The sequence below is a fragment of the Malania oleifera genome, chromosome 4, assembly GCF_029873635.1.
Source record: "Malania oleifera isolate guangnan ecotype guangnan chromosome 4, ASM2987363v1, whole genome shotgun sequence".
In the NCBI taxonomy this organism is placed as follows: Eukaryota; Viridiplantae; Streptophyta; class Magnoliopsida; order Santalales; family Ximeniaceae; genus Malania; species Malania oleifera.
Window position 1 is genome coordinate 27,361,141 of NC_080420.1, and position 25,132 is coordinate 27,386,272.

General features: G+C 36.0%; 1 protein-coding gene across 1 annotated transcript in view; it reads right to left on the bottom strand.

Annotated features, from left to right (window-relative positions):
* Window positions 1-25,132, bottom strand: part of LOC131153560 (uncharacterized) — a 78,256-nt gene that overhangs the window by 7,781 nt on the left and 45,343 nt on the right. Inside the window, exons 7-10 of the mRNA XM_058105948.1 lie at window positions 20,804-20,849; window positions 20,472-20,709; window positions 20,186-20,391; window positions 19,913-19,987 (exon numbers count right to left, since the gene is read on the bottom strand). Of these exons, the coding sequence (XP_057961931.1) occupies window positions 19,913-19,987; window positions 20,186-20,391; window positions 20,472-20,709; window positions 20,804-20,849 (565 nt within the window). The remainder of the gene's footprint in view (window positions 1-19,912; window positions 19,988-20,185; window positions 20,392-20,471; window positions 20,710-20,803; window positions 20,850-25,132) is intronic.

Below are 25,132 nucleotides of genomic sequence, written 5' to 3' on the forward strand. Positions count from 1 at the left end.
AAATTATGCAAGATGGACATTGACTGCCATTTCAATTTCGAGGGTGACGAAAATCTGAAATTTTGACAATTTCGTGGAAATTGAAGACCATGGTTATGATAGTTTCCTTTGGAACTTAATTCTCTTTGGCATAAGGTCACTTGTAGTAAATTTGACTTCCACAAAATGGGTAGGATGCTAAAGTGTGAGTTGATATTATGTATTCAAGTCCTCGGAAATTTGTGTCTCAAATTCATCATTCTTTCTTTCCTAATGCCCATTACAAAGTTAGTAATAGGGAGAGAATTCGTTTTTGGAAGGATCATTGGATTGGGGAGGCAGCTTTGGCTCTTGTGTATCCTCAATGTTTTTGGTAATCTACTCTTCAAGATACTCCCATTTCTTGCTTTCCTCCTTTTTTCAAAAGGGTGGATATTTTTGGGATTTGCATTTATCAGCAATCTTAACGAGAGATTAATGAGCTTGCCCTATTGGCTAATGGATCTAATTCTTTTCATGTCCATTTGGGGAGTGATAAAAAAGTTTGGAGCTTAGATTCCTCTGAGGAATATTCTTGCAAGTCTTTATGTTCTCATTTGATTCATGATTCTACTGTCATTCCTTTTGCCTTTTGTTCTTTCATTTGGAAAGCTGAAGTTCCTTAAAATTATAGGCTTTTACTTGGACTATGATCCTTGAGAAAATCAATAACAATGACTTGTTTCAGAAGCAAACACCTAATAAGGCCCATGTTGCCCAGTTGTTTGTCTCCCCTTTTTTTGGAGTGGAGAGACTCGTTACAAGGTCTCAAATTTCAATTTTGACTGAAATCCGAGGCTTTAAAAGTATGAAAATTTCAATGAGAAAATTTGATGTTGATGTTGATGTCAATGTCGATTGATTTGGTTTCAATTTTTAAAATGATGGAAATTAGCAATAAAGCATGAAATTATTTCATGAAACTCTAGAAAATGTTAATAGACATACTAATGCAAGATTTAGAACTAAAAACTTACAAATTAAATACATCAGCATACGTGCATGGTGTAAATAGATGATGTTACTATGTTACAACTTTCCTTCGATTGTAGAATTAACCAACTTTAAACTTGTATGTGCACATATAAAATCAATTATAATTACATTATGTTTGCATTCTTATAGGAGGACGTTGATATTGGTAATGCATTTCTAGGATTGTCCATAGAACACATGGTGAGATTGCTACTAGTCTCAATCTTGGATGTTCTAGAAATCTTGGTTTGGCAGGCTTGAATCAAGATTCACTATAGGGATTATTGACCCCATAGCCTTTTCCTAAGTTATTCAAGTAGGTGCCACGTGTCACTTGTGGCATACACTTCCTTTTATTTTCTCTCACCTCATTGTGTCATTATCTCATTGTCGCAATAATTTGTCACTTTTTCATTAATTGAGATGTGGCATATCATTCTCTTATTGGAGGACGACATCTCACACCTTTTGCCCTTTCTCTATAAATACCCTCAATCATTCTTCAAGATGGATCATTCTAACTGACATGACATTCTCTCTCTGGACTCCCACTAGTTCAAGGAATCCATTCAGCCATAAAAATACCTTCCACCATCCATGCTTGAGCTCCTTAGAAATTGCTTGGTTCTCCTCTCTAAGGCCTTCCTAGAACATCAGGCAACAAAAATTCTCCTCCCTTCTCTCAAGAAGCCCATCCACAAGGTACAACAATTGTAATATAATAATCATATTAAAAATATTAAATTAATATAAATAAAATTAAAAAATTAGTTAAATATTATTAATTACGAAAACAAAAGTAAGTTAGACATAAATAGTCAAACAAAATGCTGTAGGTAATATAGTTTTTTTTTCACTTTCATAAAATTTCATAAGTCTAAAATGTATCCATATCTTTCTTGAAATAATCGTTAGAATGGAGATAAAAAATGAACCCCTGGGGATATGATTTTAAATTTTGCCATGTCATGTGATCTTATCATAATGAATACTTGCTTTAAGAAATGAGAGGAACACTTAATAATGTTCAAGAGTGAACAAAATAAAATCCAAAAAATATTTCCTTAACTAGGAAGGGGAATTGTTTATCTTGTAAGGATTGTAAAGTTATACCAGGGGAAAGCTTGACTTGACGACAGGGTTTTATTTTTAGATATTTGCACAAATAAATGGAAGACAAAGAGTAACTGATGTAGGACAAGAAGCAAGACCTTGGGAAGATACATGTTGGAGACTACTTAAGAAAAATTGGATTGATAATCGTTGCGTTTAATTAGTAGTTTATTATGTATTTAGTTTAATGAGTACAGTACTGTGTATTTTGGGGGCATTTTTGTAATATTTGTGTAAAGTAAGGGTATATTTGTAAATTAAAACATAATGTAGTTTTAGGGGTTTATGTGTAATTTCATTTAAAGAGGCTTTCTTATAAATAGTGTGAAAGCCATGTTGTAGTTAGTTGTTGATGAATTTGAATTGCAGTGAATGTGAGTCCCACCCCCCCCTGGGTATCTCCTCTCTCCTCCCTTCCCCTTCCTTCTTCTTTTCTAATTTCTCCATGGCTGCAGAACCTTGATGCTCCCCCTGCTTCATTGGGTAGAGTTGATATAGGACAAGAAGTAAGACCTAAGGAAGATCCATGTTGGAGACTACTTAAGAAGAGTTGGGCTAAGGAATTGTGGGGTTAAGTTAGTAGTTTATTATCTGTGTTCAGTATTAATTAGTATAAGATTATGTGTATTTTGGGGTTTTTTGTAATATTTGTGTAAAATAGGGACATATTTGTAACATAATGTTAATTTAGGGTTTTTGGTGTAATTTCATGTAAACAGGGTTTCTTATAAATAGTGTACGAAAGCAATATTGTAGGCAGTTATTGATGAATGTGAATTGAAGTGAACGTGAGTTTCCCCTTGGTATCTCCTCTCTCCTCCCTTCCCCTTCCTTCTTCTATTCTAATTCCTCCATGGCTGCAGAACCTTGATGCTTCTTCTGCATCTTTTGGTATCAGAGCCCAACCATGATCTCTTTCTTCCATTTCAATTCCCCCATATTTTCTTTTCAATCTTCTTCTTCCCCCCTTATCTTCTCTTCTTCATTTCCCCCGCTCTTCTGCAACTTCTATCTCCCTCTGCCGCAACTTCTTCTTTCCTTCTCCTCCCCAATTCTGATACTTCTTCCTCCCTCCCTGCTGCTGCTTCGCCTCCTCTTCTTCTTTCCTTCTCCAACCACAATCTCTTTCTTCCATTTCAATTCCCCCATCTTTTCGTTTCAATCTTCTTCTTCCACCCTCCTCTTCTCTTCTTCATTTCCCCCACTGTTCTGCAACTTCCATCTCCCTCTGCTGCAACTTTTTCTTTCCTTCTCCTCCCCTGCTCTGTAACTTCTCCCTCCCTCCCTGCTGCTGCTTCGCCTCCTCCTCTTCTTCTTTCCTTGTCTCCTTTGTTCTGTAACTTCTGCTCCCTCTCTGCTGCCGCTTCTTCTTTCTTCTCTTCTTGTTCTCTGGTTTTCTGTTCTGATCTCCTGCCCTGTCCCTAATCCTTTGCTGCCCAGCAGCCTTCTGCCCTTTTGCTTCTTCTCTGTTTCTCTACTCCTCTTCTTCTTCCCTTTAATTCTCTCCCATAACTCTCAACTCTCTCTCATTTCTGAATTCTGTGGCTGTCTCTTGGCAGTTTCTGTCCAGCAACTCCTCCAACCTCCCATCTTCTTATATATATATATTTCTGAATTTCAGTTAAAAAAAATTGAAAAGCAGTTCTGCAGTTTCTGATCTTCTCATAAATTCCAGTCATGTCCCCAGATCTCGAACATCACTTTCCAGCGAGCATCCTGGAACAACACCCACACCACCAAAAACAGAACCATGCTGCAGTTAGCTGTTGATGAATTTGAATTGAAGTGAACGTCTCCCACTGGTATCTCTTCTCTCCTCCCTGCCCCTACCTTTTTCTCTTCTAATTTCTCCATGGCAGCAGAACCTTGATGCTGCCGCTGCATCATTCATAAGTCAATGCAACAGGATTCTGTTGTGGGATCTGAAGGGAGAAAATAGTGTATTTTGAAGATTAAATTATCAAAGAAGACGATTGGACAATAAGGGATAAAGTAGATGCGAACAATTAGCATAGTAGAATGGCTAACTCTATTAAAAAGATAGTGAAATAGATTCTAGGTGAGTTCAACGGAAGAGTCTTAGACAACAAAGAAAGCTAGTGGTGGGATCAAGATGTCCAAAAAGCAGTAAAGACAAAGAATTTGGTATAAAACATGGTAAAATTGTAGGAATATAGAAAACTCTGAAAAGCATAAAAAGGCCAGAAAAGAGGCAAAAAAAAAAAAAAAAGGCCAGTAGTGAAGCTAAACATAGAGCTTATGATAATCTATATGCTAAACAAGAGACAAAAGAAGGGAAAGAGACATACATAAATTAGTTAGAGCTAGAGAAAGAAAGTGCAAAGATTTAGGGTGACAAAGAACTTTAATAAGTTGTTTAATGAAAACCAAATTGAAAGCTTAAATCTTGAAGTGACAAATGAGGAAAAGGCATAATATCTGAGATTTATTCACAAAATTAGAGTCACTAAAGTTAAGATGGCTTTAAAAAATATGAAAAGTGGGGATAGGTCCAAATAACATCCTAATTGAAGTTTGGAATTGTTTAGGGGATAAAAGAAACATATGGTTAACTAATCTATTCAACATTATTATAGAAACTAAAGAGATGCCAGAGGAATGGAGGAAAAGTACATCAATACCTATTTACAAAAATAAAGTGATATTCAAAATTGTAATAACTACAGCAGAATTAAACTCACGAGTCATAAGATAAAACTGTTTGGAAAGGGTAATTGAACAAAGAATAAGAACAAAAATAAGGATCTTAGAGAATCAATTTGGTATTATGCTTGGAAGATCGACAACAGAAGCTATTTACCTACTAAGAAGATTAATGGAAAAGTTTAAAGAAAAGAAAAGGTACTTGCATATGGTCTTTATTGACTTAGAAAAATCATATAATAGAGTAACCAGGGAAGTCCTATGGTGAGTTTTAGAAAAGAAAAGAGTATGCAATAGATATGTTAATGTTATTAAAGATATTTATGATAGAGTAACGACTAATGTTAGGACTGCAAGAGGAGAGACTAGAGAACATATGACAATAGGTGTACATCAAGGTCCCACTTTAAGCCCCTATATGTTTGCTTTAAGGATTGATGAACTTACTCGGAATATCCAAAATGAGGTACCATGTTATATGTTGTTTGCACATGGTATTGTTTCAATTGATGAAAATAAGTGGGGCGGAATATAAGTGAAAACTTTAGAGAACAACTTTAGAGATTTCAAGATAAGTAGAAAGAAGATAAAAAATACGAAATGTAACTTCAGCCATGTAAGGAGGAATATTGCAGACGAGATTAAACTTGACCATCAAGAAATCAACAGTACTAATCGATTTCAATATCTTGGACCTATCATGCAAGTGAAGGGAAAAATTGAAGAGGATGTAGTATATAGAGTTAAAGTAGGATGGGTAAAATTAAAATTAAAATTTAAAAGTAAAGTTATATAGGACAACTATAAGACTAATCATGCTTGATGGATCAGAATATTGGACAGCTAAGATAACAACATCAAGTAAAGGTGGCGGAAATGTGCATGCTAAGGTGGACAAGTAGTATAAAATTAAAGGAAAAATTAAGGAATGAACATATTTGAAATAAATTAGGCATAGCATTGGTAGAAGATAAGATAAGGGAGGAGAGACTTAGATGGTTTGGACATTAGAAATGTACACCAATTAGTGCATTGGTGAGGAGGAACGAACTACTCATTGTAAATGCTACTAGAAGAGGAAGGAGTAGATCTAAAATAACTTGGAATGAAGTTGTGAGGAAAGATTTTATAGTTATTAGGTTAATTGAAGAAATGCCCTCAATTGTGTGAGTTGGCAAAAGAGGATTCATATAGCCAACCCCACATAGTGGGGCTTAAGGCTCGTTAATGTTGTTGAATAATATTTAGTTTCAATAAAATAAAGAAGATAAATTAAGAGAAAATTTTTAATTTGGGTATTAAATCTCAAATTTGATTTCCAAGGAAATTTCCTTTTATAGTTAAAATGTCAACAAATTTTGCTAAAATTTCAAGATTTCAATAAATTTTGGGTGTTTTGTGAATTTTTTTATGGAAATTGATTGCCATTTTGATTTTGAAGATGGTGGATGGAGCAAAGTTTTGTTTCTTGTGTCACTATGGTGTTCAATACATGGCTTCTTTCGACACATCTTTAGAAGACTTACAATGGGAATGTTTGGCCTTCTGATTCATTGAGTAGTCTTGTAATTGTTCTCCATTTTCTATAGCTGTTATCCTTTTGTAAAGGAAGAATATCTTGTTGTCCTTGTTTTTATTTCCCTTTTTGATGTACTTTTTGTTTCTTTCTCCAATATAATTCTTTGTTTATCAAAAAAATAAAAAATAATAAAAATAAAAATAAAGTGAGAGAGAGAATAACCAATTGGGCTCTTCAATGGCTGCCTATAAATGGTAAAATACTTTTTTTTTTCCACAAAACAGCATCTAGTTTAATTTTTTCCTAGAAAATATCCGAGTGTTATGTTCCAACCATAAACCCCATAATACTAAAAAAAAGTCAAACTTCCATAAAGTACCCTATCTTTTCTTCTACCAAAGCCTGAAAAGGATATTTCTAAAAGTCTTCCACTGAGGGAGGACAAACCCAGCTTTCTCCCACAACGCCAAAAAGCATATTCCATATACTCCAAGAAAATTCACATTGCAAAAGAAGGGGAGAAGTTGTCTCAAAGTTCTTGTAATAGAGAACACATACATTGGGAGAGGGAGCTATCATAGGTCTTGTAATTTGCAACAAGTTATTAGTATTTATCTTATTAAGCACAACCAACAAAGTGAAAGCCTTTATTTTAGGGGGAACCTATAGCCTTCCAAATAGTAGAGCATAACGAGAAAGAAGAATTGGAATGAATCAAAAATTCAAAAAAAGATTCGCAAGAAAACATTCCTGACTAGTCCAAAGGCCAAGAACAAATATCCCGCCCTAAAGAAAGGTTACTCCCACTCAATAAAGATAATAGAGATGGCAATTCCACCATCTCCCTATCGTTTAGAGGCCTTCAAAAATGAAGATTCCAGGAAACCTAAGGGCTACTCAATTCACCAACAAAAAAAGAAATGGCTTCAATTTGTTTAGAACTTAAATGAAAGAGACGAGGGAAAGAAGTAGAAATTGGTGCATTTCAAAACCAAGGGCCTTTCCAAAAATGAGTATGAGAACCCCTCCCCGCCTCAAGTTTAGTGTGAGGGGTGGAACAAGGATAGATATGAGAAATGGAAACTCCCTAAAGGGAGTCTTAGCCATTTAGCTAGAAAAGCAGTGTTTTTAGACACCAACTTGCCAAGACCTAAATCCCCCTCCTTTTTAGATCTACAAGCATCATTCCAACTCACTAGATGGTCTCGATGACTACCCCCGCCGAACCACAAAAACTCTCTCACAATCCTCTCCAGCTTGCTAGAAACTCCCACCGAAACCTTAAAAATAGACAAAAAAATATAAAGGGATGCTAGCAAGACAAGCCTGAATCAAAGTAGTTCTACCCCAAAGAGAGACAAGGACTCCCTTCAAACCATCTAATCTCTTCCTCACCCTTTCCACTACTAGGTTCCAAAAATCTGCAGCTCTAGGGTTATCCCCAAAGAGACACCTAAGTCAGTCAAAGGCCAATCCAATATACCACATCACACTTCGTTAGCCCGCTCCTTGACATGCTTGACTGGCACATTCATAGCCGCTAAACCACTCTTCCCCATATTGATTTTGAGCCCAGACACCCTCTCGAAGACCGTGTTCATCCAAAAAGATGATGGTGTCACTAGTGAACTAGAGATGTGATGCCACCGCACCCTCTCTCCCCACTTCTAGACCTCTAAGCAAACCCCTCTCTACTGCTCTATTCACCATCCTATTTAGGACATCTGCTACAAGGACAAACAAAAAAGGGGATAAAGGGTCTCCCTGCCTAATACCCCACGAAGCACCAAACCAAGATTTAGGCTCACCATTCACAATTACTAAATACCACACATTAAACAAAGAACCCCTAATCCAATGACACAAACACACACCAAAACCCTTTCTTGCCAAAACTCTATCCAAGAAACTCCAACTCACTTCACCGTAGGTTTTCCCAAGATCTAGTTTAGAGACGAAGCCCCTCTTCTTATTCCTACAAATATCCTCCACCACTTCAATGGCAACTAAAATAGCATCCACTATTTGCTCCTGCCCCCCCCCCCCCCTTAAACGCACTTTGAGCGCTAGAGATGGTATCATCAAGCACTGCACTCAACCTATTAGCTAAGACTTTAGTAATAATCTTATACACACTAGAGACAATACTAATAGGTCTAAAATCCTCCACTTTAATAGAATTAAATTTCTTCAGTACCAAGGCTATAAAGGAGGAATTAATGCTTTTACTAAGGACTCCATTATCAAATAACTTGCTAAAAACTTTCAGTAGGTCCTCCTTTATTATTTCCCAACACTCTTGAAATAAAGCAATGTTAAAACCATTCGAGCTTGGAGCCTTATCCCTTTCCATCCCAAAAACCACCCCCCTAACTTCCTCCTCATGAAAAGGTCACTCTAACCAACACATTTGATCAGCAGATATAGGGTTCCAATCTATAATCCCTTTATTATCAGCCTACAGTGATCCTCCTCTGAATACAAGTTCTAGAAAAAAATTGGTGATAATAGAAGTAATATGACATTGATTATTAGACACTATCCCATCCCCAACATCTAACTCCCTAATCAAATTCTTACTTCTTGTCCTATTAGCTAGTCTATGAAAGAAAGAAGAGTTGCAATCACCATCCTCAACCCATTTGAATTTGGACTTTGGTCTCCAACTCCTCATTTCCTTAAATATCATCTCTACTAGCTCATTTTTCAAGGAAACTCTCTTAATCTCCTCACTATCTGTAAGATTACAATCCTGCTCCCTCCTATCCAGTGAAGTTAAATCACTCAAGATGTTAGATTTTCTAATTTTGATGTCACCAAACACCTCCTTATAATCAATGTTTGATTTTCTAATTTTGATGTCACCAAACCCCAAGACACCTTTCTACATTCCAACAAGATTGGAAAATGTTCAGATGTAGTCCTAAGAAGAATACAATAAGAGAGGATTGGAAATTCATCCTCCCACTCACTGCAAAACAAAAACCTTTCAAGTCTGCTAGCCACCGCTCTAACCCCCACCCCCCCTACAAACCAAGTAAATAAACGGAGCATTCCACAATGGAATATCTTTTAAAACGGAGTCCCTGATAAGCAAATCAAAATTATGCACGCTAGCTATTACTCTACCACCCCTTTTCTTCTTGCTAGGAAATCTCACTGCATCAAAATCACCTCCCACGATCCACCTAGGGGAGCAGAAACCAAAAACATAATAAAACTCCTCCCAAAAAGAACTCCTAAGAATTGGTCTAGTAGGCTCATACCCAGAAAAAACCCACCATTGACCCCATCCTCTCGCTTCGAATAACATAGAAAGGGAGAGAAAACCCAACAAAGTGTCCAATTTGGAAATATTTTGAGAATCCCCCATAACTAGGATGCCACCAAAAGCACCTCGTGAGGTTAAAAATTCCCACTCCCTACTGTGCCCCTCCAAATACTCCTAACACCCCCCCAAATCAGCCTTTTCTAGTTTATTCTCCTTGATGAGGGCAATATCCGGAGAGTATTTGTCCAAGACTTCCTTTATCAAACTCCTCTTCCTAAGCTCCCCTAGTCCTCTTACATTCCAGCTAACAAGCTTCATAATTTAACTCACTTAACCCCCCCCCCCCCCCCCCCAAAAAAAAAAAACTACTTTTCTGCACTCGTAATTAATAAAAGAAACCATATTTTTAAGCTCTTATGGAACTTTCTTTTTCCTCCTCTCATAAGTCCTAGGACTAAGGCCCATCTTCACCGAGTTTCCAACATGATCTAAAAGCTCCAACCCTAGATCCCCAAGGAGTTTAAATTGGTCTAGATTGTCTCCTCAGCACCCTCACAACTAAACCCACAACCCTTCCTCCTATTAGAGTCCTCCTCAAGGCACAAAAATATTCCAAAGAAAGAATGGGTTGGGTAGGAATAGGTAGAACACCTTTTGCTAATTCTAGACGGGCAAGGGTCCTCCATAAAAAGATCTCTCTTCCCAAGAGAATCCCCTCCAACATCACAAGAAGGATTAAAAGAATTATCCACAAGAGAACAAATGAACTCAAGGCCAATATTAGAAGGCAGGGGCCCCTAAACATTTAAGACTTTCAAATGATCAAAATTGCAACTAATGAGATTAATACCTACTTGAGCATTTTCAAGAGGCGATTAAAGGCAATATCTGTATGACTGTTGTGATATCGTTATTGACTTGACACTCTTAGCCAATTCTTCCCCCTTAATCTCTTCACTATAACTTTCCGATTTACCTGAATAAATAAAACTATTCTCTATTTCCTAAGACGTAGCTTCCTGCCTCATTATTTCGCTTCCACAACTTTCAATACATTCAGGAATCTTTGATTTATCCAAATCTTTCAGTTGAGAAAAGCTCACACACACGTCCTCAAACTCTTGAATCTGCTCCATAAGCAAACCATTATTATCCTCCAACCAACAGTTCAATTCAATATTGAAGTCTTCCATAAAACACCTCTATTTGCCCCCACAAAGTTGAATTGTACTTTCCACAACATTTTGAAGGATCTCACTCTTTTTAACCACTTCTTCCATACCTAAAGATTCTACAATATTTGCAACTTCCCTCTTTCTTTGAAGTGAGAGGTTAGCAACAAAGGTTAGAAACAAGTTTTACTTTTTCTTGCAATACTATCTATGATTCTCCCTTGTTGGACAAAGGGCTACAATGTTCCATTATCGGTCACTGGTGCCTTCGGCAAGTGAGATTCATGTTTTCCTCCTAGAATCTTACTTGAACTAGATTTTTCTTTCTCCACACATCCTAGGCCCACTAATCCAACTTGTTTAGAATTTTCTGGTCCTGCCGAGAAAACAGGCTTTAATACAAGACCTCCGAGCCCAAAATGAGTGACATAAAGCTATTTGTCCACTTCCATAATTTTCAGCCTACTAATCTTATCATTAATTTTACGCAAAGAGCTTTCAAATTTTGAAAAGGAACTAGGCTTCATCAATGCTCGATATATTCTCTCCCCAAAATTTTCTCTTTCCAAAAACAAAATCTTGCCTTTCTCAATTTTCCAATTGGTTTCACAGGAGTAATTCCTTCTCCAACCATGCATAGCACCATAATTGAGCTCGTTGGGTAACCCCTTAAGTGTCGTATCCATTCCATTTCTCTGTTCTATATTGATAGAAGTACACTATCCACACAACATGCCTAAGAGTTTTCGGTGGTTCCTTTTCAAGCTATCTACGTCCCCTTTCAACAATCTGCAGAAACGCCACCAAACCTAAGGCTTCCTTGCCTTTTGGAATTCTCAACGAAAGTCTTCCCCCTGAGCACAACAACTTCTCGATGACAATCATTCTTCCGAATTTGTTTGACATAAATCTGACAATCAACAAACCTCCTAGGAATTTCATATGCTTAATCCATAGAATTTTAGTATTTTTCTACCAAAACTCTGACATTTGTTCCTGAAACTAGTGAAACTTGTTAAGCATAACATAACGAGAAATATTGCTTCCTGGCTGATGGAGATCAGCATGCCTTACCTATGTCATTTTTTAATGTTGTGACACGTGGACGGCCTCCTGATGTCCACATTTCCTTTGCTGACATGATGACACATGGACGACCTCCTGATGTCCACATTGGTTCATAATTGTCTGTAGATTTTGAATGGATTATTTGTAGACTTGTTTTGAAGACTTTTCAATGTAAGAAAGACCTGAGTAGAGATGCCGAAGCAAGTCCGAGTTCAAGACCCATGTGGGCCCCACACGGCTCCATTAGGCCCAGGGCCTCCCTTTGACTTTTGTTTGTATTTAATTTGTAAACATGCAAGACAACTTGCTTGCATGTGTATGTTAGGAAATTGTGTGAGTTTGTCTAGTGAGTTGGAGTGTTAGTAAGTTGGGCTTAGTATTTATTGTGTTTAGAAAGTTGGATCATTTATTTTGTCAGTAACTTGTGAGAGTAATTAATGTGTCTAGTAAGTTGGTGTCTTTATTATTTGTGTCTCACATGCTTGTGTGGGAATTGTTAGTTTTCTAATGTCGTCTTTGTCCCCCCATGCTAGCTATATATATACCCCTTCATTGTAAGAACTATGTAAAAGAAAAAAGTATTGATACTGAATTAAAGGGTATTTCCTTTGTGAAGCTTGTTAAGCTTTGTCCAATTTTTGTGATTGTGTAGTGAGAGGCTACGTCGTTCTCCTCGGAGATCAGGTGGTGAGAGACCACTATTATATCCAACAACTCCATCCCTATCCCATCACCCACACGGCCATCACTAAGTTACACCCCAAGGCCACCAATCCATCATTTCATTTGCTGCATACATATCCATATTTCAAAGTGTGCACGAAGAACTTCAGACAAGTTCTAACTATCCTCCAACGCATCCACACCGCCACACCAAAATACTGCCCCACACGGCCACTTCCCCTCCATTACATTGCTGCATTCATCTCGATGTTTCAAAGCTTGTTCTAAGGAATTTTATGGCGTGGTCTAAGACTTGTGTTGAACAACGTCAAGTCATCCAAACAATTCTCTTGGTAATCTCAGCATTTATTTGAACCCTTATTTTATATTGCAAGCCTTTTCTTTGCTGGAAATCTGAAATTCCATATTTGATAAGCCCTTTGAATCCATAGATTACAATATTGATACTTGCTAGTTTAAAATCAATTGTGGGAATATTGCTTGGTAACAATAGAACTTAAATTCTTGAAATTTTGAATAACATCTTTGTTGTATATAACTTGATTCCTTTGTGAAAGAACTCTTGGGACTTATTTCTAAACGGCATCATACACCGTTAAAAAATTCAACATGTGAAATGAAGCTTGATTTAATGTGTTTATATTGAGTTAATTGAGTACTTAAATCAAAGTATCTTGAGTGTATGTGTTTGTGTGAGGGTTGAAACCATACGACTAGGCCACTCTTACCCGTCCTACATCACTGACTTCTCCAAAATTTGAACAACTCCCAACAACAGAATCCATTAAAAAAAAAATTAGTTTTCTGTCTATTAAGATGGATTTTGGCATTGTGGGAACTCCCATACTCACTCAATACCTTCTTCCTTAACCCACTGACTCTAAGGAGAAATAGAGAGACTTCATTAATAATCAACCGTTGAGCAAATTCCTAAGAGCTTCGAGCTTTCAAGAGAGAACACAGAGAATAGCTTTAGGGCAACCCTTCAATGAAGAGTGGGCTGCTTCAATAGAAGAAAATCTTCGATTCAAGCTGAAATCGTTGTCGCACATGCCTGAGGAGTCCTATAGACCAGGCTAGGAGGCTGGAAGGGAGCTAAACTGGACTTACGAGTCCCGCTAGGGCTATGGGGATTACAGGTCTCGGTTTCGACAAAAGAAGGTTGCTTTGAACCTTCCCACGATCATCGTCAAGCAGGCTTGAGATGTCTGATAAATACACTAGGAGGTTGCGAAGCTAGAGAAGTGGTTTGATGCAGGTCGCAAGTCCCGCTAAGCCTCACTCTCATTCAAAAAGTGAAGAATCCTTCTTTGAACCATGTTTCTCAATGTATTCACAGCTATCGCATGAGAGAATGTGTGGTGTAAATTTTTCATTGATTCTTGACATTGGCTAAAAAGCGAAATAATGTGCCATAAAGTTTCTATGTTTGTGATTGCAATCATCACAATAATAATTATCATGACTAAAAATAATAATTTCAAAAAAAAACAAAAAAAAAATTTCACATGTTAACTTCCAAGATGGCAGAACCAAGAGCTTCCTCATTTTAAGGGAAAGGTTATGATACAACTTCAAATATGTTTCTTAAAATTTGGAATAAATATCTTACCCCCCTAAGTCTCTAACATACAATGTAAATATTTCAAACCAATTCCAATCATGTGATTATCATTTTATTGAAGAAATATTAGTGGTTTGAGCACAACCTGCCTAATAGTTGTGCCTTGCAACCATGGTTTTAAATAAAGGCCATTACGTAGTGTAACGGCCGACACGTAACGTAAATCAAGGGCTCCGAAACCGATACGGGCCGATAATGCGGTTCAAAAAAAATTCACTGCCGTAACAGTCCGTAACGGCTGTTACCCCAACGTTACACTCCATAACGGTCCGTTACGGACCGTTATATGCCGACAGCTTGCAGAATCTCCTTTCTGCTGCGCAGCGCTCCTTTCCCCCTCTCCCGAGTCCCAACCACCCATCTGGCAATCTAACATTCAAAGAGTAAAAAAACTTACCTTGAAAGTTTGTTGGCCGAGCCGCCGAAGCAATAAGAAGGCTTCACGCCTTCACTTCTTCGAAGCCTGAGCAGATCTAGCCTTCCTGAATCTTGATCCTAACTAAGTTCTTTGAAGCTTGAGAGTGGCCGAAGGCAGCTTCATTCGCCAGTCGTTGCACTCGCCGCCACCAGCCAACCCTCTGCCAGTCGTCGCACGGAGCTTGGAGTCGTCGATAGCCCTTCGGCAGCCTCCGCCAGTTGTCGCACTCGCCGCCACCAGCCAACCCTCCGCCAATCGTCGCACGAAGCTTCGAGGCTTCAAGGCAGTCCCCTCCCCTCTCTCGGTCTCACTCAAACTCTCAGGCCTCTGCTCATCTCAGTGTATGAGATAAGCTTTAAAATTTTAGTCAACACTCAACACCCACATCTTAAACTTTCTATTATGTTTTTTTTTTTTTTAATTATAATTTGTTGTAAATTATGTTTGTTAAATTGTTAAAAAAAAGAGTAATTTAATAGAGTAAAAAATTAGAAAACAATAATAATTATGTAAAATAAAATTTTCTTAATTTATAAATATTTTAATTGTCTTATATTTTTTGAAAGGTAATTAGGAAAATCTAGTTCCATCACATATTTCCTGTTTATAAATATTTTTTAAGTTTTAAAACATCATTTTGACCTTAAATTTAAAATTAGGTAAAATAAATCGTTACATGATCTATTTTTTGTTTTTAGTTATCAAATAAAGTAAAAATTTAACCTAATAGTTAATATATTAATAATTCAGATTTTTACTAATTACTAGTTTACTACTGGAATTTGTAGAAAAATTTTATTTTAATCCATATACTAAGAAAATGCTTAAAAAGTTAAATAGTCAATTTGTACTATATGGATCTCCATTAGTGATGCTGCGATGTATATGAAAGTAGAGCAAAATTCTTTTCCACCTTTAAAATTACAATGTTAATTTCTTATAGTTATAAATGAAAATAAAATCAAGTTATAAAAAATAATGAAAATATTTTTTAAAGATAAAGGAATATATTTTTTTGTAATAAAATATCTAATATTTTATAATTTTGTTTATTTAAATATAAAAATAAATTAAACATTACTTATTATTTTTAATCAAATATTATATTTTATTTTTACATAATAAGTATTTAAAATTAGAAGGACTATTTAGTACTTATTATTTAATATTGACTAAATTATTAATTATAATATTATTCCTGTCATTTTTTTAGAAAGGTTGTAACTTTGTATTTTCTCTATGTTTTGTGTAGAGATCATCAAATTAAGTCTATCAATATGTCACGTGATAGAGGAAATGAGAACTTACCTAGTGAGGATATTGGATGGCATTTTGGTATTACGGTGGGCGGTAATAGACATGTTATTATGTGTAAGTTATGTGGGAAGATAATTAAAGGGGGCATTACACGCTTGAAACAACACTTGACACATAAAAAAGGTCAAGTAGCTGGATGCTCAAATGTGACCATACAAGTCAGAGAACAAATGATGAAACATCTACAACAGTATGCTGAGAAGAAAAGAGAAACAAAAAAGGCAAGAAAAAGTAGAAGCCCAAATTAGAGGAGATTTTGAGAATTTGAACGATGAAGAAGACTTGGAAGAAGAAAGTATGAGATTTGCTCGACAAGAAAGCATACGATCACAGCAACAATGGGAAGAGAGACAAAGATTTCGAGCAAGAACATCTAGAGGGGGTAATATTTATGAAGAGGGAGGTGGCTCTGGCAGTGGTGCTACCAGTGGTTTCAATAGAGCAGGAGCTCGATCTTATAGTGGTTGAGAAGCTGGAGATAGTGGACGACAATGGATCAATCCTGATGCCCCTGAAGTTAGACTAAAGGCAATGATGGATCCTATTTTAGAAAGAAGCAAGAGTGCGAAACAACCAAAAATCAACACTAAGTTACCGCAAGGTTTAAGAAGAAAATTAGGAAAAGCAGTTGGAAAATTCCTAATTTATAATCGGATTCCAGCGAATGTAGCTGACTCTCCCTTTATGCAGCCTATGCTTGATATTGCTGCAAATGTTGGAAAGGGGGTGAAGGGTCCATCACCCTATGAAATATCTGAAATTTATTTGGAGCAAGAGTATCAAGAAATGAAAAATTATATAACTTCTTTTGCTGGAATTTGGAAGGAGAGAGGTGTAACCCTTATGTGCGATGGTTGGTCAGGACCAACTAGAAAATACATTATAAACTTTTTAGTTTATTGCGATAGAGGCACCATGTTTCATAAATCAGTTGATGCCTCTGATGTGCCAATCAGAACAGCTGAATATTATTTCAGGTAATTTTCTAATTTTAATTGTATATACAAATAGTATTATGAACTTGCATGTTTTTAATTAAATAGTAATAATTATTGAATTTATAATTTCATTTCAGATTAATGGACGAGGTGGTTGAAGAAATTGGAGAGGAGAATGTTGTCCAAGTAGTGACTGATAATGAAGTTGCAATGAAGGCAGGAGGAAAATTATTAATGCAGAAGAGGCCCAATCTCTATTAGACAGCATGTGCAGCTCATTGCATAGACCTTATTCTTGAAGATATTGGTGAGAAAAATAGCGTGAAAAAGGTCTTAGAAGATGCAATAACAATAACCTCATTTATTTACAACCACACATAGACAATTAATTTCATGAAAAAATTCACAAATAATAGAGAGTTACTTCGCCCTGCCATCACTCGATTTGCCACAAATTTCATTACTTTTGAGACTATTGTCAGGCATAAACAAGCATTAAGGGAAATGTTTACATCTGATGCTTGGAAAAATTCAAGGTTTGGGATGGCAAAATCAGGCCCAGCATATGATTCAAAGAAAATTATCTTAGGCAAAGAGTTTTGGCAAAAGGTCTCTGATATAATTAAAGTGCAAGAACCCTTAGTGAAAGTTCTTAAATTGGTTGATGGTGATGAAAAGCCAACCATGGGCTTCATATACGAAGCAATTGATAGGGCAAAGTTGGCCATTCAAAAAGATTGCCGGTTTTACAAAGACTATTGGAAAATTATTGACAACCGGTGGAATTTTCAGTTGCACCAAGATTTGCACACTGCTGGTAAGTGTAAATCAAATACAATTTCTTATTATTTTAACTTTTAAATTATGCATAGTTGCATTACAAAACTATTGATTAATATGTTTCTAAATTTAATTGTAGGGTATTTTTTGAACCCACAATTTCTTTATGGTGCCCCACCCTCTCCTGAAGTTGCTAGAGAAGTCATGAATGGGGTTAAAAAAGTGATAACCAAGTTGGTACCCAATATAGATACTCAAATTCGGGCTATTAATCAAGTATTGGTTCCATTAAATTGAATAATGAATTGTTCTAGTATTCTGTAATACTTTCAAGAATAATTATTAATACATCTAATTAATTAATTATATTTCACAATCATCATTTTTTAGTTGTTGCTATATCGAGATAGGTAGGAGACTTTTGTAACCCCGTTGGCTCAAAGGGCAGTGAAACAAACAAATCCTGGTAAATATGGCTATATAGCTAAATAATGGATGAATGACTCTATTTTCTCTCTTTATGTTCAAATTTGACTTTTGAAATATACGTTATACTAACATAAAACTCTTTTTAATTATTCATGCAGCTGAATGGTGGATTCATTATGGCTTTGTGTGCTCCTGAGCTCCAAAGAATAGCAATCAGAGTTCTTAACCAGACCACATCAGCTTCGAACTGTGAGCGTAATTGGAGCACCTTTAGCCTCATCCATACGAAAACAAGAAATAGATTAAAGTACATGAGACTACAAAAACTTATTTTCGTACATTACAACATGAGGTTAAAGTTAAGACGTACAATGAGAAGAAGCCAACAAGAAATTGAAGAGGGTTTCAATCCTATCAATTTGGACTACATTTTCGAAGAAGATGATCCTTTACGTCAATGGTTAGAGGAGAGAGAGACACCACTACTCGACGGTTAGGAAAATTCAAATTGGTTAAATGAAGAAGTTGGTGGTACTACAGAAGGAGGTGATCAACCACCAATAAACACGCATGATGATTCAAGTTCAAGCCCTGAACGTACACAAAGTGATGACAATCTTGGTTTGAGCCCACCAAGTGATGATGATGGTAATAGTGGTGCTAGAGCTGGGGTTGGGGGCAGGGTGGCAGTGGTGGTGGTGGAGGCGGCGGTGTAGAATATAATTATGGATATGACACAGGGACATCATTTGCAAAGTGATATACATCCTTCGGATCCTTATGGACTACATGACATACCTGAAAATTATGACTTGGGTATTCCTCCAGGGAACCAATCTTCACAACCCAGGAAAAGGAGTGCTCGTGGTGACCCTAGTGATTCTACTGAAGATTCATATGGTGTGGTTCGTAGTTTTGGCGACTTTGGTTTAGATGGTTCATCATCACAATCATATGGATCTCATCCAGCATATCCACATTATGCATCTCCTGACTCACATTTTTATGCTAGTGGATCAGGAATCTCAGGATCTAGTGAGTCTTCTTCTACACACTACCCAGAGCCAACCCCTACCCCAACTTATGGACATTATTCAGGAGGATTTTCACCACCAGTACATTTTCAAGAGCAGCAACGAAATGACGCAAACTTGGGTTTATTCAACTATGTATTTCCACAAGGATGGGGTGATAATTTCCCATCCCAATCTCATGATATAGATGCAAATTATGAAGACCCTTCACGTCATTCTTTTTGGTGGTGACATGTGTTATGTTATAAATTTGTAATATTGTATTCATATATTTTCAACCATTTATTGATATTTGATATTAATCACTTTTTAAATTCATGTATGTGTAATGTGTATATTGAGTATTGAGTCTATTGATTCATTTTTAGTAACTTTATGACTTTAATTAATTGATTCTTACATTTCTACATTGTTTACTCATTAAAGTAATGTAAACTATAAAAAAATATGTTTCTTTTTGTAAACAGTGCACTAACATTAATATAAAAATCATAATGGCTATTAAAAAGCATTTGTAGGTTGAATGAAAGCCTTCAAAATTCATTAAAAATCATGTATTAATGGATTTCATGCTTATTTTTCGATTTTGGCATGGTTGTGCATGCGTGAAAAAAATTCACGACCGTTACGCCAGCTTCCCGTTACGTAACACCCACGTCTCCCACGACCATTACGCGACGTTACCCGCGACCGCGATTTCGAACCATGCTTGCAACACATGTATACACTATAAAGAAGAATGATTTTTCCCCCAAAGAATCATAAATGACATCATGAATCTCCAATACAATTACTCCAATTAAGTAGAATAAAACAAAGGCAGTCCATATGATTCACTAAAGATAAAATTATAGCTAAATAGCTAAATCAGGGTACAAAAACTCTCACCCAGAAGCCCTGGAATAATAAAGTCGAGCCTGCTCCTCTCGGCTTCCTTCATCAATGGACCACCAACCCAGCAACCTGTTAATCATACAAAATGACCAATCCCAAAGTAGAACTTTACATGATCACATTAGTTCAGCAGGAGTCCACTATTCATTCAAAATTTAAAAGACCAAATGACTATATCAAACTTTACATATTCACAGTTTGTGTTAGTTTAGTACAGATCTAAAACATTTCATTCAAAGTTTCAGTTTATTAAAAATAATTTACTACCTTGACCCATGATGCAGGAACCCAAAACATTCACGGACTTTTGATGACAATGTAGAATATCTTCCAACACCATCCCCGTCATACAATAAAAGAACAACTTTATCCACCAATCTATATAGGGCAAACATGACCCCAGAACCTTGCAGCAAAAACAGTGGAGCAAAGACAAGAAAAAGTGGGAAATGTCTAGCACTTGATGGTGTTCCCTGAAATTAAAATTACAGGTTTATAAAACTTTAAAAAGAAACAATATCTATAGGTAAGTATTTCTGAATGCCGACCATACCTCCAAACGCATAAAAAGCAAAATCTGAAAGCCAATCAGTGGAATTTTCATAATATGTCCACCAATTTCCTGCAGGTTGCAGAGTCTGCTCTGATCCTGATCTTCGTCTGTACCACTAGTCCAATCAAGATATCTAATAGATGTTGAGGATGAACCAGGTCCTCTAATGTGAAAATGCCTATGAATCCTTGGATTATGCCACCTTGTACAAACAAGAAACGCAAAACACTCTGCAATACTGTAAAAAGGAGATACAATCATTTCAACAATTAAAGATACCAATAGGAAACATCTAATTAAGTAACATGAACATAAACAAAAATTTTTGGTACCCAAAATTTATAAATAGGTCCCACCAACCTAAAGCAGCTAGATCACCTGCACATGATTGCAAGAGAATCATCAGAAAGGAGACCAAAAAAAAAAATGCATCACAGAAGGTAGAATAAAAATTTTTATATGCCCCCAGATGCACCATAAATAAAGGAAAAAATAAAATCTGTATATTCTCAGCTGACAAGAATCATGTATTTTCCTCATTGAACATTTAGATAAAAAGGAAAAGAAAAAAAAGTCATATATTTACAAATTAAAAATGGCTATCTTACTGGGCACATACATCTACATTTCAATCAACCACCAAGACCATATAATTTGGTGGCTCTAATAAATTATCAGTGCTTTCTTACTACTTTTCAAATACAACTACCATAGATAGATCATGAATACATGGGATTTATACTTGGAAAGTGAGATTAGTTGTGTAACCATCATTAAAATTTCTTGCGGAACAGAGAACACTCGGTAGCCTACTAAAATTTTCTAAGAATTGACACAATTTCCACTGTATTTTTCCCCCTGTTTATTATGACATCAAGAGGCCCCACCATGCACCTATCCTATCAGAGTGAGCTTGCCCCTTGGTACTTTGTACACTGTTAATACACAAAAAAGTTCAAAAAATTCAGGTTGTGCATTCTTCTAGTTCTCCATCATGCCACATTTTGTGAGGAATCCTCAAGAAAATACTCAATTAAAATAACAATAGTTGGATTAAGTAAATTTTTGAATGCTACAGTAACCAGTGAAGTTCAAACTATCAATTCTCAGAGAGCAATTTTCTGAATGCTACGTTAACCCAGTGAAGTTCAAACCATCAATTCTCTGACTTAAACTGCATTATAACCCATCACACAAATAAAAACTTGACTATCACTTCTTATCAGAAGAATTACTTTGTTAAAGCTTGATATACATTAGTAGTCCACAACCTAACAGCTTAAGCTTTTAGGTGAAGTGGTTATCTAACATGTTGTCAAAGCTAGTTACTAGGAGGTCCTGGGTTCTAGTCTGGTTGCCCACATTTATTGTGTGGTGTTTAAAAAAATTATAGTATTCCTTGTAATGGGCATTATTTATCATGTGTTTATCTCTCCACATACTATCAGGCTGCACGTGCGGGGGAGTGTTAAAGCTTGATATGCATTGTTGGCCACTTGGCCCACAACCTAACAGCTTAAGCTTTTAGGTAACGTGGTTATCTAACAGAATTAAAATGCGAATTTTTGGTCTTTTTTAGACCTCACATCCATGAACAAAATTCCAAGGTCTTAAATTTCAATTTTGACAAAAATTTCAAAGCTCCAAAAGTACGGAAATTTCGATGGAAATTTTGATTTCGATGTTTTGATTTCGATTTGAAAGAATGATGGAAATTAGTAGTAAAGCATGGAATTCTTTTATGAAACTTTAGAATGATTAATAGACATAATAATGTAAGTTCTAGGACTAATATATTACAAATTAAATATATCTACGGGTGCATGAGGCGCAATGGTTGTAAAATAATATGTTCATTAAACATATTTTTAATATAATGTGTATTAAACATATTCATAATACAATATGTGCATTAAACATATTAGGTTAATATAAATGAAATTCATAAATCAATTAAAAATATTATTTATTATAAAAATAAAGATAATTTAGACATGAATGTTCCGATAAAATGTTGTTGCAAGTTTAATTTTCATATAATTTCAAAAGCTCTCGTAATAATCTTTTGTTTCCTACAAAAAAAAAAAAAAGATAAATTAAGAGAGGAATTTCACTCTGCAACTAAATCTCACATTTGAATTCTAAGGAAATCTTATTTTATAGTTAAAATTTTGACAAGTTTCGCTAAAATTTTGAGATTTCTATAAATTTTAGATGATTCGTTGGAATTTCGATGGAAATTACGCAAGACAGAAATCAACTACCATTTCGATTTCGAGGGTGGCGGAAAATGGAAATTTCGATCAAAATTTCAATAATTTCATAGAAATTTAAGATCACGAATAGAACCCAAGCCTATATCCTTGTTTGGACACTTCTCATTCATTCATTTATGCCTTTTTTAAATTAGAACAGTTTCAGAAAATTTATTTTAATGTTCAACCAATTTTACCTAGAATATATGGAAGTTTATGGAAGAACGGAAAAAAGATTGCAGTACGACACATGCTCTAAAATGTGAAACCTTATGGATATACTTACGTAGATTTGGTGGAAAATGTGCAATGGCACTCGTATGTTTTGGATAAAATGTTAGAGACTTTCTTCTGTGAAATAGATTGATAATGATAGTAAATAGAATTATAATGTGATGATTCCCCACTTTAACTAATTAAAAAAATATTATGTGAAAAATATTGATTAAAACTTGGATAGCTAGACTTAGCATACCATAACCAAAATGTACAAATTTTTTTGAACACCCATACCAATTTGTGGTTCGGTGTTAGCATTCTTTTTTGGTAACAATATATTCAACTAAGCTTATGTCAATACCAAATGTGCACAATTACAAACAAAGATAATTGTGCAATGGGGTTTCAACAAAAAGGAGTAAACCACCAGGCTAACAACTTATAATGACAGTCAAAAAACCATAGGCATATATCATTCACTTATTTTCCAACTATAGTTATTCTTATCCAAGCATGGGGAAGAAATCATTTATTATAATTTAGGATCATCAATCACAAAAATTCATCAGTTTCCAGACATTGCAAGCACAAAGACTTCCAATCTCATTGAATGTCAACTGATTACGCGCTTAAACTGCGTAATTAGGCGTTTTAATCCGAGCATTAGGGCTTATATTTTTAATTAAATGCCTAATTACTCTCAATATTTTAACAAGGTGACCTATTTATAATAATTGGGCTTTATTGAGCAATTTATAAATTTTTGGCATTTTTTTTATCGCAAGAAAATTTTCGGGAGCTAAAACCGGCATCAGTTTGTAATTTGCGCATAACTTTTCCATCCGAGCTCCGATCGAAACGATTCGAAATTCTAGAGAAAGACGAGAAGATTATCTACAACTTCTGTATTTTGAGCTTCAAGAGAAACGGGCTCCAGGAGAATCAAAATTGGCGTTGTTCGTAAAGGAATAAAAAGAAGAAAGAAGAAAGAAAATGAAAAAATAATAATAATAATAAATACAAACCTTTGATGTGACCCGGCCATGCAGGCCGTGTCGGATCCACACTTCTGGGTCCTCCAGGCAGGTCGTAGGGCAGCCCCCTCCTTTCTTATTTATTCTCTCTTCTCTCCCTCTCCCGAGCGCACCCTGTTTCCTTGTCTTTTTTTTTCTCCTTTTCTTCCCCTGTTCCTCGGCTCTTCCCTCATTCTCTCCCTCTCTCTCAGTCTCTATCCTTCCTTCTCTAACCCTCTCATTCTCTCCCCCTCAGTCTCTCTCTCGGCTTCACCTTGCTCTCTCGGCCCTCCCCTCCTCCTTCAGTCTCTTACACTCTCTGCTCCACAACTCACCTCAGCTGCAGCCGGCAGCACCCAAGTATCCCCCCTCTGCTGCACCAGCCGGCAGCCACCGAAGACCATCCACTGCTGGCCAGAACACCAGACAACTCCCAGCCAACCTCCCCGAAGCCTGCACCAGCCACTGCAACTCTCTCTCCATCCGCAGCTGCCTGCTCTTCCCCGAACCCTGTGCTGCTGGAGACGGCCATCATCTGCTGCACTTCGGCCACCACAGCACAGCAACACCAGACAACCACAGCACCACCCGAGAGCTGTAGCTACAGCAGCCGCACCGAAGTCAACCCGAGAGGCTACTCCTCTCTGCTCCGGACAGCCACGGCCAGCTTCACATTTTCTTCTCTCTCTCTCTCTCTTCTTTTCTTTTTTACTGTTAGTTAAATGTTATTTTTTTTTATTATTGAATTTTATTGAAGAATTCAAATTCTGCATATTATTTGAAGTGCTTTATTAATATTGCAGTTTATTTAGTTATTTATTTATTTATTTCTCTCTCTCTCTCTCTCTCTCTCTCTCTCTCTCTCTCTCTCTCTCTCTCTTCTTTTCTTGTTTTTTTAGTGTTATCTGAATATTGCTATTTTTTTTATTATTAAGGTTTATTTGAAAAGTTTAGATTTTGAATAATTGTTCAGGGTGTTTTCTTATTATTGTAATTTATTTATTTAATTATTTTCTCTCAATTAGAAGTAGATTTAATTAGTATGTTGAGTTATTTAATCAATTAAATTAAGTCCGGTTTGGTTCTAAAGAATAAATAAATAAAAAGAGTATTTTTTTTTTTTAAAGAAATTGGATTAGTTGATCTTTTCAAAATTTAAATTTTTTTGTCGAAG